This window comes from Anas acuta, chromosome 18, assembly GCF_963932015.1.
Source record: "Anas acuta chromosome 18, bAnaAcu1.1, whole genome shotgun sequence".
In the NCBI taxonomy this organism is placed as follows: Eukaryota; Metazoa; Chordata; class Aves; order Anseriformes; family Anatidae; genus Anas; species Anas acuta.
The window spans coordinates 5187836-5200831 of record NC_088996.1 but is presented as its reverse complement, the minus strand read 5'-3'; the positions used below and the strand labels follow the sequence as shown (position 1 = coordinate 5200831).

General features: G+C 48.8%; 1 protein-coding gene across 1 annotated transcript; it reads left to right on the top strand.

Moving 5' to 3' along the window:
- Nucleotides 1-104: 104 nt before the first annotated feature.
- On the top strand, nt 105-12996 carry JMJD6 (jumonji domain containing 6, arginine demethylase and lysine hydroxylase). The gene is made up of 7 exons (XM_068655092.1): nt 105-357; nt 1634-2022; nt 4748-5034; nt 6326-6461; nt 6559-6697; nt 7368-7495; nt 9133-12996. The coding sequence occupies exons 1-7, from the start codon at nt 229-231 to the stop codon at nt 9167-9169; spliced, it is 1245 nt and encodes a 414-aa protein (XP_068511193.1). The 5' UTR covers nt 105-228; the 3' UTR covers nt 9170-12996.

Here is a 12996-nt window from a genome sequence, read left to right as displayed (position 1 = left end):
CCCAAGATGGCCGCCGCGCCTCTTTCCCCTCCCTCCCCCTCTCCGCCCAATCAGCGGGCGAGGCGTGGCGGAAGCCGGCGGCGGCGCTGGCCAATGGGAGCGCGGCGGGGGCGGGCTCTCGGCGGCGGCCGGGGGGTGAAATTTCTGGAAGGTGCGGGCGGGGCCGGGCCGCGCGCACCGTGAGGGGGGGGCTGGGGGGGGTTTCGGGGACCCCCTCAGGTGCTGACCATGAACCACAAGAGCAAGAAGCGGATCCGCGAGGCGAAGCGCAGCGCCCGGCCCGAGCTGAAGGATTCGCTCGATTGGACCCGGCACAACTACTGCGAGACCTTCCCGCTCAGCCCCGCCGCCTGCAAGGTGAGGGGGGGCCTGAGGGGATCTGGGGGGGTCCTGAGGGGATTTTGGGGGAGGAAACGGGGTCCTGAAGGGGGTGAGGGGGATCCTGAGGGGATTGAGGGAGGTTCTAAGGGGAATGGGGGGCTGGGAGGGGGTCCTGAGGGGGTTGGGGGGCAGCTCTGAGGGGATTAGGGGAGCTGTGAGGGGATTGGGGGTGTGAAAGGGATCTGAAGGGGATTGGGGGGGGTCCTGAGGGGAATGGGGGGCGGGAATAGGGGGAATTCGGGGGCTGGAGGGGGTCCTGAGGGGATTGAGGGGGGTTCTGAGGGGTATGGGGGGGCAGCTCTGAGTGGGATGTTGGGGTCCTGAGGGGAATGGGGGGGGCTGAGGGGGTCCTGAAGAGGGTGAGGGGGTCCTGAGGGGATTGGGGGGTTCCTGAGGCGATTTGGGGGGCGGGAGGCTGAAGGGAATAAGGAAGCTCTGAGGGGAAATGGGGGGGGGGGGTGAAAGGGGCACCGAAAGGAGCGGGAGGGGGGTCCTGAGGGAAAAGGGGGAGGCTGATGGATAAGGGGACATGAAAAAAGCATGGAGGGGTCCTGAAGGGAATGGGAGGAAACCAGGGAGGTCCTGAGGGGAATGGGGGGAAATGGGGGGGTTCTCAAAGGGAAGCGGGGGGTTCTGAGGGGAAGGGGGGGGAGTGAGGGAGTTCTGAAAGGAATTGGGGGGGGCTGAAGGGGGTGGGAGGAGGCTGAGGGGAACGGGGTGCTCGAGGGGAGTAGTGGGGCCCTGAAAGGAATTGGGGGTGGAGGGAAGGCTGAGGGGAAGCTGGGGGCTGGGGAAGCACTGGGAGCCCAGGAACTCCCTGTACCAGAGGCTGGAGCTGCCTCAGAGCTGCCCTTGGGATGTGCTGGCCGTGGAAGCTCGAGGGGGAGCACGTGTGCTCTGTCCTTCCCCAATTCCTCTCTCCTTCCTTCCCTCGGGGAGCAGCGGGAGAGGGGGCGAGGAGGGAGCAATGAGCCCTGAAATAGGGTGAGGGTCTGTCAGCCCAGAGGGCAGGGAGTTACCGTGCTGGGGACTGGTGCCAAACGCTGCCTCAGCCCGCTGGTGTTACCACTGGGCACGGAGAGCAGGGCTGCAGCCTCCAGGAGCTTAAAATAACGCACAGGCAGCTCGATGTCCTCGTGGTGCGTGGTACGGAGTGTGAGCGCCTCCGCGCCGATGCAGAGAGCGCAGCTCGGGGATGTTAAAGGCTGTCCCAACCTTCTGTATTCTCCGTGTTCCCCTCTCGGCTCCCCAGGATAACGTGGAGAGGGCAGATGCGCTCCAGTTAACGGTGGAAGAATTCGTGGAGCGTTACGAAAAGCCTTACAAGCCCGTAGTCCTGCTGAACGCTCAGGTGGGCTGGTCTGCCCAGGAGAAGTGGACTCTGGAACGGCTGAAACGCAAGTACAGGAACCAGAAGTTCAAATGCGGGGAGGACAACGACGGGTATTCTGTGAAGATGAAGATGAAATACTACATAGAGTACATGGAGACCACGCGCGACGACAGCCCGCTGTACATATTCGACAGCAGTTACGGAGAGCATCCCAAGCGCAGGAAACTCCTGGAGGACTACAAAGTGCCCAAGTTCTTCACTGATGACCTGTTCCAGTATGCAGGGGAGAAACGAAGGCCTCCGTACAGGTGTGTATGGTACAGAGACACCAACATACAAGTAGGTGTTTTCCCCATCATTAGTTATTCCCACATGGGTACCACTTTCTTTTGAATCAAGCAATCATAGTTTTATATCAGCTGTTCTGAAATGAGCACGTGCCTGGAACCCAGAAGAAAGGAAGAGCTGATTTGTATGTTGAGACTTCTGGCCCTGTCACCGGTGTAATTATTTTTTTTTTTTTTAATTAGTTTACCTCACTTGTGTGATTTAAATAAATAGGGACATAGCTCCCGAAAGCTATGAAGATTCCTTTCTTGCTGCGTGTGACATTCCCTTCTGGCCTTCGCATTTTCAGGTACCTCAGGACTAGCTCCTGGGCCTTGCTGCAGTGGCTCAAGTGCAGTGTGGGAATTGGTTTAATTATGAGTCAGTCCTTTCAAGGTAAAGATCTTAAGCTAGATTAGTAAGTGTGGAGGCTGGCTCTTAGCTCCCCTTCAGGGGATACAGGACAATATTTTCCCATCTCTTTTTGCATCTGGTTTGAAGACAGTGGAGTTGGCACTTGATTCCTGAAGCCAGGTGCAGCAACCTGGTATTTTGGCTAGTAGATGCTCAAGTAATCGCCATTTGCATTAATGTAGTGCTTCATAGCATAGAATAAGCTGAACGTTCCCAAGTAATTAAAGCCTTTATAGCCACGTTATAATTGTCAGAGAAAGCCTTGCCCTTTGAATGACACGAGGCTCTGATGTGGATGGTTTTTTGTTCTTTAAATATAATAGAACAAGTAATGAATAATAGTAGAAGTAATAGTTCAGTTGTGCTTTTCCAGGAGTGAAGTGTGAAACCAGTTCTGTTTAAGAGCAGGTGTCTTTACAGAGTTGTAACCAAACCTTTTATCATGAGCTTAGGGCATCTGCTGCTGGGATCAGATGCGAAAGCAGGGCGGGTGTAGTCTCCAGCAGTAACTGAATGCTCTGACAGGACAGGGAATGGTTTATCAGACCTAGAGATAAACCAGGTAACCTAGCTGTGACTCACACTGATATTTCTTACCCCATGTCCTCCCCACCTACAGGCACGTGCTGATCTCGTTGCTTGTGAGCTTAGCATTTGTAATTCTTGCACCTTGCTCTGGAAAATGTGAGTTTGGTCTCACTTTTTTGAGACGAGTGATGCAGTAGAGCACACCTGATGCCTCCCGGGGGTAGAAGTTTTGTCTAGGTGCAAAAATGGTTGAAGATTATTCAGTAGTTCAGTGCCACAAGGGAAAAATCAACCAGAAGTGATGCTTTCCAACCGTGTGATCAAGACATGCGCTCTACAGATTGACTTCTGGGCTGAGAGGCGTGGTAGTGTACAGGTCTTAAATAAGAACTCATGCCTTTTAGACCATCTTCACTGGAGTTGTTCCTCCTTAAAATAAGGGCAGTAATTCTTGGAAGCTGTTCCCTGAAGTAGCTGTTTTGTTTCGGGGGATTTTTATGATGCTGCTGTCATTTGTTTTAAGTTGACGTTACAGGCCTTGAAGTTTTTAATGGTAAATTTGGTGTGGCCAACTGGGTTATGTTCATCATAAACTAAATTCCTGCAGAAAGATGCTGGTAAGTGAGAGTGTTGCTAAGGAAGAATTTTAAGGCCTTCCCTCTGTAAATTCTGACAAGAGAAGTGACAAACGACCTGTTTTTTATGGTGCTTTCATGAAGCAGGAAGTACCCAGTGTGCTAACAAAACTTAGTCCTATAGTCGGTGCTAGCAAACAGTGCTTAGAGACCAACTGAATTTCTACCTGGATTGGGAAGGGAGATGGAGAGTTCTGTGACTGGTGGTATTTTTTGAACATTTTAGCTCCTCTTGCTCAGTATCAGTGCCTGTCAGCCACCCAGTGGAGGGGTCTTAGTGGAAGAAGACTCAGATCCATGGTTTTGTAGTTTCTCCCCTCTAAACAGCTACTGCCATTTCTTCCTCCTGCTGTGTGGTAATAAATTACCTGGCTTACCCTGGTTTATCTGGTATAGTAGGTCTTACTGTTCTGTTACGCAGCGATTGGAGGTGCTGCTGCTGTTAAATATCTGTAGCAGCTAAACTTCATCATAGGGAGAAACAAGCTTTGCAAATTGGAAGTGAGAATATACACACCAAATCCTGAATTGCCACAAAAGAATAAGCCCCAGCGAGTTAAATATAGGAATAAAAAGCCTTTTGTACATGAACAGAAGGCACAGAGGCAGGCCTGGGTTGCGTAACTTCACTCTCCTCTTTATTTGTGTCCCTTTTTGTTTGTTCCTCATTGTTCTGTAGTTCTGGATCTATTTATGAGTAGCAAATTTTAGAAAAATAGGCTTAGGAGCATCCTCCTGCATAGCAAGAACCCTGATGCGGGCTGTTGTGACTTAATCACGTTCATAAACATTGCTGCAAAAACATGAAGGCTTAAACCTTGAGGCCAGTGTGTATTTTCTTGAAGAACTACTTACGTTTCATAGCTGTATTTTGTGTTACGAAGCTATCTACTGTCTTGGCCTAGAGACCTTCCTGTCCTGATTCATTTTGGTTCTTAGCTTAAACCCGTGTCATATCATTTGCTGTAGCCTGAGCCTAACAATCTCAAGAAGGTAAATGAAGAAAGCAATCGAGGTAACTGATATGAGAACTTAACAGCTGTAAATGCCTGTCCTGTTGAAATGTGAGGAAAAGAGAAGGCAGCAACTTGCTTTCCGACTAAAGGATTTTTTCTTCCTCTCCATGCAGGTGGTTTGTGATGGGCCCGCCTCGGTCCGGCACAGGAATTCACATCGACCCCTTGGGAACTAGCGCGTGGAATGCCTTAGTCCAGGGACACAAGCGTTGGTGCCTGTTCCCCACCAGCACCCCCAGAGAGCTGATCAAAGTGACGCGAGAGGAGGGAGGGAACCAGCAGGATGAAGCTATCACGTGGTTCAACGTCATCTATCCCAGGACACAGCTCCCCACCTGGCCCCCTGAGTTCAAACCCTTGGAAATCTTACAGAAACCAGGCGAGACAGTCTTTGTACCAGGTACGTACAGTATCTCTGGTAGGTGAATCTGGCAGAGAAAAGCATGTTTTTAACATGAATAATAGAGATAAAGAGAATATTTCAGATTATTTTGTGGTTCATCTCTTAGGAAAGAGAGGACTGTATATTGTGAGGCCCTCTTTGAGACCATTCAGTGGTTTTCTGAATGTCTTGACATATGAATGGGCTGTAGCATAGGATTGCATGTGGTACAGATGGCAAACCAAATGGGAATCGAGTTACAGAATCATAGGAATGTGATCCTGAACTAAATTACATAAATAAGAAGAGAAGGAAGCATAAAAGAATAGAGCTGTTTGAGTATTAGTAACGCTCAGACAAAAAAATATTTGAGTTTATACACACTGTACCAAATTCATTAGTGAATTTTGTAGCCTGGGTAGGCTGACTGCGTATGTGTTTTTCTTGGCTGTGGGAAAAGAACTTGAAGTCACTGACGCATTCCGCCCACTTCTCTGTGGTTATGCTTAATCTGGAGTTTGAAATCAAAAGCTAAAGAAAGATCTGATAAGGATGCTGTTCCTGGAGGGTGGCTGTGCAGTGTGTCCCCACTAACTGGGAGGTGAGGTGGCTAGTGGATAGAGTGGGTGAGTTCAGCGCCTAGCTTCCAACCCCTAAATCTTGCATTGTTTCTGTGCAGCATGCCACATAGCATCTATCCACCCTGCTCGGCTCTAATAGCTGACTTCATGTTTGAAGGGTGCCTTGTGATTGTCTTGGCACTTATTAGCGACTCCTCGGTGTACCTTCTGTTAGGATTTTGTAGCTGTCGGTTTCCATTAAACCATAGTCTTTTTATGAGGTTATAAGTGGGGTGTAGGAACATTGCTGCCTATTTTTATTCTGTATGGGGAACCAATTTGCATCTATTTTTAAATGAAAGGTTGGTCTGTGATCATAAGAACCTTACTAATTCAGCATGGAAAGTGTTCCCTAGCTTAACAGAGAGGATCTCTGTGCTGTCTGGGTTACAATGGCTCTTGCTATTAAATACACTGTCAGCAGCCAGTGTGTTGCTGTCAAGTCAGATCTTAAGTACTGTTCACGAGCTGGATGACTTGCTCAGAGCATTGTGCAGCCTTCCATAATAAGAACCTGCAGAGGATTGAAATGAATCCTGAAATAAGACTGAGGACAGAAGACCCTGTGGCAAACTCACCTGGGCTCAGGAGATGAGGTCTAATTTCCTGTGGGGCAAAAGATGCGTGGCTGTTCTCCAGCGTGCTTTCTGCTGCGTAGCCAGAAGTGGTCACTGGTGTTGTGTTTACAGGGGGCTGGTGGCACGTGGTTCTCAATCTCGACACGACAATTGCCATCACGCAGAACTTTGCCAGCTGCACCAACTTCCCCGTGGTGTGGCACAAGACAGTAAGAGGGAGACCCAAGCTGTCAAGGAAGTGGTACAGGTAAGAGAGTTAGTAACTCTCTTTTTGTGTTCTCTAAAACAGAGAAGCAAAATTGTTATTGTTCAAGGGTTAATGCTGATGTTTGAACTGTGTTTAGGATCTTAAAGCAGGAGCATCCTGACTTGGCAGCCTTGGCTGATTCGGTTGATCTCCAGGAATCTACTGGTATTGCTTCTGACAGCTCTAGTGATTCGTCCAGTTCCTCAAGTTCTAGCTCCTCCGACTCTGATTCGGAGGTAATGGGTTTGATTATTTTTTTTTTTAACTATAGTAGGTAATCCGTATTCTGCAGTTGGTTATTTACGTACCTGATCATGTGTTATCTTGAATCATAATCCACATCCTAAGATTCACATCTTATGGAAGAATTTTTTAGAAAGCAACTAAAAAAACTGTGGAAGAATCTGTGCTCCCAGGTTCTGTTTGCTGAAGCCCATCCTTGTGTTGGGAAATGAATTTGGTTTCTTTGATTTGTGCTTCTCTAATATATAAATCTGTCACATATTTTGCTAAGCCATGCTTGTATAAAATGGCAGCAAACTGGATGCCTTTCAAATGGGAAGGGGGATTGAGGTCCAGAAGACTATCGGTTAGTCTCTTCGCTGTAGTGGCATAAACTTGTCGGAAAGTGCTGAATCTGCTCTTAGATGATTAGATTCTTCTAGGAGCCAAACTGAATGCATCAGTTGTCTTGCCACCAAGCTGCATTAGCCAACGACCAAATCTAAGAATGTGCCAGTTTCTGGGTTTTGATCACTAAATTTAAAATTGATTTCATGTGTTTAATCTAGACTGGTCTTTGAATATTCATTATTCTGGGTTGCTGAGGCAGCTCGTGTGCTGAATTCCATAGCACAAACGTTTTACCAGGTTTCTCTGAATTCTGGTCATCTCTTCGTATTTCAGTGTGACTCTGGCTCTGAGACAGAGGGCATGATGCACCGGAGGAAAAAGAGGCGAACGTGCAGTATGATGGGTAACGGTGACACGACTTCCCAAGACGACTGTGTCAGCAAAGAGCGCAGCTCCTCCAGGTGACCCGATGGCAACTGTTTTTCTTTTAAACAAGCAAAAGACAATGCAGGGCAGAGCTGTCAGTAGGATAGGACAAGTCCTGAGCTGAGTAGAGGGGTGGAGAGCAAGGGGATTCTTAGGGGGTGTGACACTGTTGGCTTGGGGTGATACCCTCCTTCCATGAAGTTGCTCCAAACTGAAAACTAAGATTCTTGGTGTTTTTAAAAAGAAAATGAATTTTCTACATTATTTAATAAACAGTTTTATTACTTTTCCTAGTTGTCTTTTTAATAGAGAAAGCATATTTTTTAATCAGAGAGGTGGGGTATTTTAATTGCTCCCTCCAGAGCACAAATAATGAGTGAACAGTTATGGAACGGTCAGGCCAGACTCTGTTTCAGATGTCTTGCTGTCCAAACAGAAAACCTTCAAGTAGTTGCATGGTGTCTCTTCTTTCATTGTGGCCTGGATTACTTCAGTTTGGTGCACTCTTTTATCTGTTAAAGGCAGAATTCATCCAAAATCACTGATGTCTGTGTTTACCTGTTCAAAAAAAAAAAAAGCAGGCTTCTCATCAGTCAAGATGGATGGAGGGAATACTAACACTGCAGAACCAAGAATAGATAATTGCTGGGGGGTGAAATTAATGAGGAAGTTCTGAGTTGTCAGGCTAAAAACAGAGAAACAGTAGGAAACTGAATATACTGCAGGGGTGAACAAACATCAAGTCTTTGCTAAATTAAGCATTTTTCCTCATACAAGAGAAGCTTGCCAAAATTCTGAAGCAAACTAACTCCTGGTGGTTTGGGTAACCAGTGCTCCTGCAATAGCTGCCTGCCTGCACTAGGGTGCTGTCTAGTTCCTGAGCTGTTGGATGTTCCAGGTTTGGCACGGGTACAAGTGCTGTGGTGACTTAGTGCGTGGTCTGCTAGAGAGGGTGTGCAAAAGTAATTTATCAGTGAAAGTCCAGATTCTCAGCCTTACACCCTACCTATTAGGCCAGGTACTGCCGAAAGACCTGGTTGCTCCTGTCTGTGTTGCCACTTCTCTGGCTGGGATATTTTGATCTCTTGTTTTCAGGAGTTGCTCGTAGCTGGATACAATTGAGTTAAAGTGCAGAGTATCCTTAAACAGTTGGAGTGAGCTGTGCTGACTGCTTATTTTCCCCTAGAGGTTTTAATAATTTGTCACAGCACTGTCAAATCCCATTTCAGCAGACAGTTGTGATTTCAGGCAGGGAACAAGCAGCAGGTGATAACAAATCATAATGCAGCCCCTGCTTTAAATAAAGCTGCAAAAGCAGACCATGCGTGCAGATCTGCTCTGCTGAAAGTCCTGTGTGTTCTTCTGTTCTTTGCCCTTCACATTTTGATTATCTTAAGTACTAAAAATTAGCACCTTGCCTAGAACCTCCTTTTTCTGGGTTTCATTCTTCCTGAATGTTGATTGTTCCTCTCTGTGAGGATGGGTGGGATTTCTGCTCCAGCTGTGTGACAGATCAGTTAACAGAAACAGTTTCAAGCACAGAATCTTACCTAGTCTGTACCATCATGGGGGAAGTAAAATCATACAATTAACCTGCATGCTGTGATCTTGTGCCCTGGTATGAGGGGAAATGCTATAGTTGATGACAGGCAGTTGTACCTTTTTTTGACAGGATTAGGGAATCTTGTGGAGGCCGCAGTTACCCCTGAGAGATAACAGCACCCGCCTAGAGGCAGCTGCCGATTGAAGCTCCGTTAGCAGCCAGCCAGCTCTGTTCTACCCCCCTCTGCTCCTGTTTCTCACGGTCCTTACGTTTGTTTGTCACTCTTCAGTCCAAACATCCATCTTCATTACGTGCTGTCGAAGGTTGGCTCCTTACTAACTGAAAGGGGAACTCCCCACCTCCATTATTGTGCAATGCTTTGTCCCCTCCGCGCCCCAAGTGAGTGCACTAAGAGCCCATCTTTGGGTAAGGACGCGCCGAGTATTTAATGGTTGACGTAACTGGCGAGGAAGACAACGGTCAGTTTTTAAAGAACTCTTTTTAAAACCAGCAGGTAAACCTAGAAACCTGCCTTGCTTTGACACTGTCATATGTTTACATGTTGTCCTGTACACTTGAGGAAAGGAACACCAGCCCTTCTGGCCCATCTGAATGTCTGGCAGATCTCACACCAGAATTTCAGGAAAGGAAGGTGGTACGGATGCTCCAAATGCTGAAGCAACTTCCGTGGAGGTGGCCACCTACCTGAAGCATCTTTTGTGTCCCTTACCTCCACACGTGCATCAAAGGTGTGACACACTAACCAGCAGCAGGCGGTTTACTTCTGCTCTGTGTGGTAACAAAGATGCACTGGCACCTTGTGATAGGAAGCTCGATGGAGCAGGAGAATCCTGGAGTTTCTTGCACAGCAAAAACGAGGGAGAAAAGTCAGTGTTTGCAGGTAATTACACTCCTCTAGGTGCAGGTGTGATGTTTAGCACTGGGTACCAACTGACAAAGTCAGGCTGACTCTTATGTGGTAACAACAGTTGTTGGGCTTTAAGTACTGAACAGTTTTAAGGCCGTGGGATTGTTCAGGCCAGTGCAGTTCACAAACATAAACGGCTTTTCTTTGAGGCTATGGGTTCAGAAATCTCCAGACCTTGCAGTGCCAATTTTAAAGGACTGGGAGGGGGGACGTTGTTTTATGCTTTTTAAAAAAATGCAATGTGATGCTTAAGTCTGTGTTAGGTGCATTTCTGTTATGCCAGGTGAAGCGCTCATCCCCAAGGGATCTGTTGGAGCTGATTTCTTTTGCAGGAGCTTGTGCTGGTAGTGTCAGCAGCGAGGTCTGTCTTGCCAGAGGTATGCTGCAAGGAGGTGAGGAGGTGATCCTTCTCGATCTGAGCAGCGCAGCCAGAAGCCAGCTGTTGTTTGGGATGCTTCCTTGGCTGCTCTCCTGAGACCCAGGAGGTGGGATTGGAGCTCACATCAGCCGTCCTTCTTTAGGAGAGGAAACCTGGAAGCAGAAACGGTCGCGTTTACTAATCATGAAGGCCCAGGCACTGGTAGCTGGATTAAGAAGCAGATTGGCAGTCTTTAATTATGACTTTCTTACACACGTTGGGTTTGATGGAAGCCAGAACATTGCTTGTCTGTTCTGTTGGGGTGTTTGTTTTGTTTTCAAGCCTGTCTCTTCCTATTTAAATGCTCTCTCCTTTCTTGGAGACTGGGCCATATCCTGTTGTACGAGGGAATCCTAACTCCATTCATCAGGATCTCTGTTTCTGAAACTTCTGTACCAGTCAGTTATGTCGGAGCAGTGTGATGAAAAAACAGAGGGAGTGAAGGTTTAGTGGTGCATTCCTTAGCTGTCCTGACTCCTGAATTTCCTGTGATAGCCAGACATAGGTGAGCATGCTCGCTCCATACAGTGCTGCAGATTCTTCCAGGAAACTACTTCCCAAACTTTTAGCATTTCTGGCCAAGGTTGCCTTTTTTTTTTCCTGCCCAGTTGAACAGCCTGGGAGCCTGCACAACCCATTTAGTCCTTCCTAGACAGAACAGGCTTCAGCTGCTGCCTTTTGGAAGAACATAGTGGCCTCGGGAGGCGAAGGCTCAGCGCTCAGCTCTGTCCTGGTGAGGTGAGCCCTTATTAAACAACCACCTGCTGTTTGAGCAAGGCTGCCTGCCCTCCTTGGTGGCTTGATGGTTAGTACGTATGGAAGATGGCTCATGCAGTAGCTTGCTGCTGTTTGGCTGCATGGTTCAGCTTTGGGTTCAGCTTTGCCATCTTAAAACCTGAAGCATGCTTGGAAGGCTGATCACTACGCCTGGAATCCCATGCCTCTTCCCCCAGAAGCACAGCGGGAAGATGAGGGGGAGCGCAGAGTATTCCTCCGTGCCTGTGAGCTCATTGTGGTGTGGAATAAAACCGTTTCAGTTCTCAGCCTGCGTTCACGTGACATCCCTCACAAGGAAATGTGTTTGAAACGGGCCGCAGGCATCAGGATACCAGCAACACTGTGCTGACTGCTCCACGAGGCACTCTGTGATATGCCATGAGGCTGTGTGTGCCTAGGCAGCAAGGGAATTGCAGCTCCTGGGGCCTCTGGGTCTTCCTCTTAAAGGTTCTTGCCTCGACCAGACTGATGAGCCTCTCTTTGTCTCTGTAGACAGGAAAACACCTACCTCACAGGGGTGTTGTGAGGCTGAAATGTATAAACTGTAACCTGCTTTGACATCCTCCTCCCACAAGAAGTGTTCCAGAAATACCGAGCAAGCTGAGGCTCCCTAACCTGGCGTTAGCTTTTCCTAGCAAAAAACATCAGGGATGTTGTTCAGCAGTTTTGGCCCTGGGGCGTTCTCTGGTGGCCCTTCCAGAATTGCTCTGTGGTACGTCAGCTGGGGCAGAATGAGGCTTTTTGTCTCACCGGGGTTTAACTGGTGGCGTTTCATGGCCTGCTCTAACCAGGAGGTCCTGCTAGATCAGGATTTCTTTTAAATCGGGCTGGGTGTGTTATTCCTAGCAGGGAGTTAGCCTTGCAGGAAGGTGGGGGTGCTTCCAGGCCCTCTTCCCAAGCCACGTGTGTTGGGCACGGAGTTAAAATCAACTCTCTTGTGCCTAGAGCCCTGCTTGTGGGAGGCTGACCGTGGAGAGTGAGTTTTGTGCTCTCACCTCTCCGTGCTGTGCTTCCTGTGGCTCTGATGCCTCAACGCCAGTGTCTGTGTACTGTGGAGCCCCTGCATGTAGCAGGCTGCTGCGGGCTGTGCCCAGGCCCAGCGAGCCCCTCGTTTCCCGGAGCCCCAGAGCAGCACCAGCAGGGGCTGTCAGCCTCCCCTGGGGGCTGTCTTGCTGCCCAACCTGAGAGAGCCACGTGCTGGTTTGTTCCGTGGGCTTCCTCTCCAAGCTGTGTGTTGGTGCCAGTGTTCTGCCTGCCCTGGCAAAACCTAAGGGCTTTGTGAGCTCTGGTCACCAACGCGGGTTCGTCTGCTCCGATATTTCAGGAGGAAATTAACTCATAGCCCCACGGAGCTGTTGATGTGAGCATGCACATCGAACCCAGCGCCTGCTCTCTGCACAAGCGCTCCGGGAGCAGGCGATGCCGAGGAAGCGCTGCCCTGCCTGGGCACTGCCCTCCCTTCCTCCCCTTCCTCCCCTTCCCAGTGAGCTCAGGCTGGCTCCAGTTCGTCTCCTCAGCCTCCCCGCACGCCTAGAAGGAAGACAGCGACCTCTTTCATAGCTAACCCAGACCCTTCTCCTCCCCGAATCCCCAGCCATCACGGGGCAGGAAGCGAGACTGTTGATTGAATCAGAGCTGAAATGCCTGAAATGTTGGGCTGATTGGAACAGCAAGGTTTTGGCATTCCCCTCATGAAGGGAAAGGAAAAAGCTTACCCGATTCCTTTGACAGTCACACTGTCGGCCCCGAGCCCTGCCACTGCCATTAGCTGCTTTTATCACCCCGTCCAGCAGAGCTGGGATACTCTTGTCTTGTTTGGATGATTGTGGTTTTGCTTTTTATTTTAAATAAAATCAATTATTTTGCATTA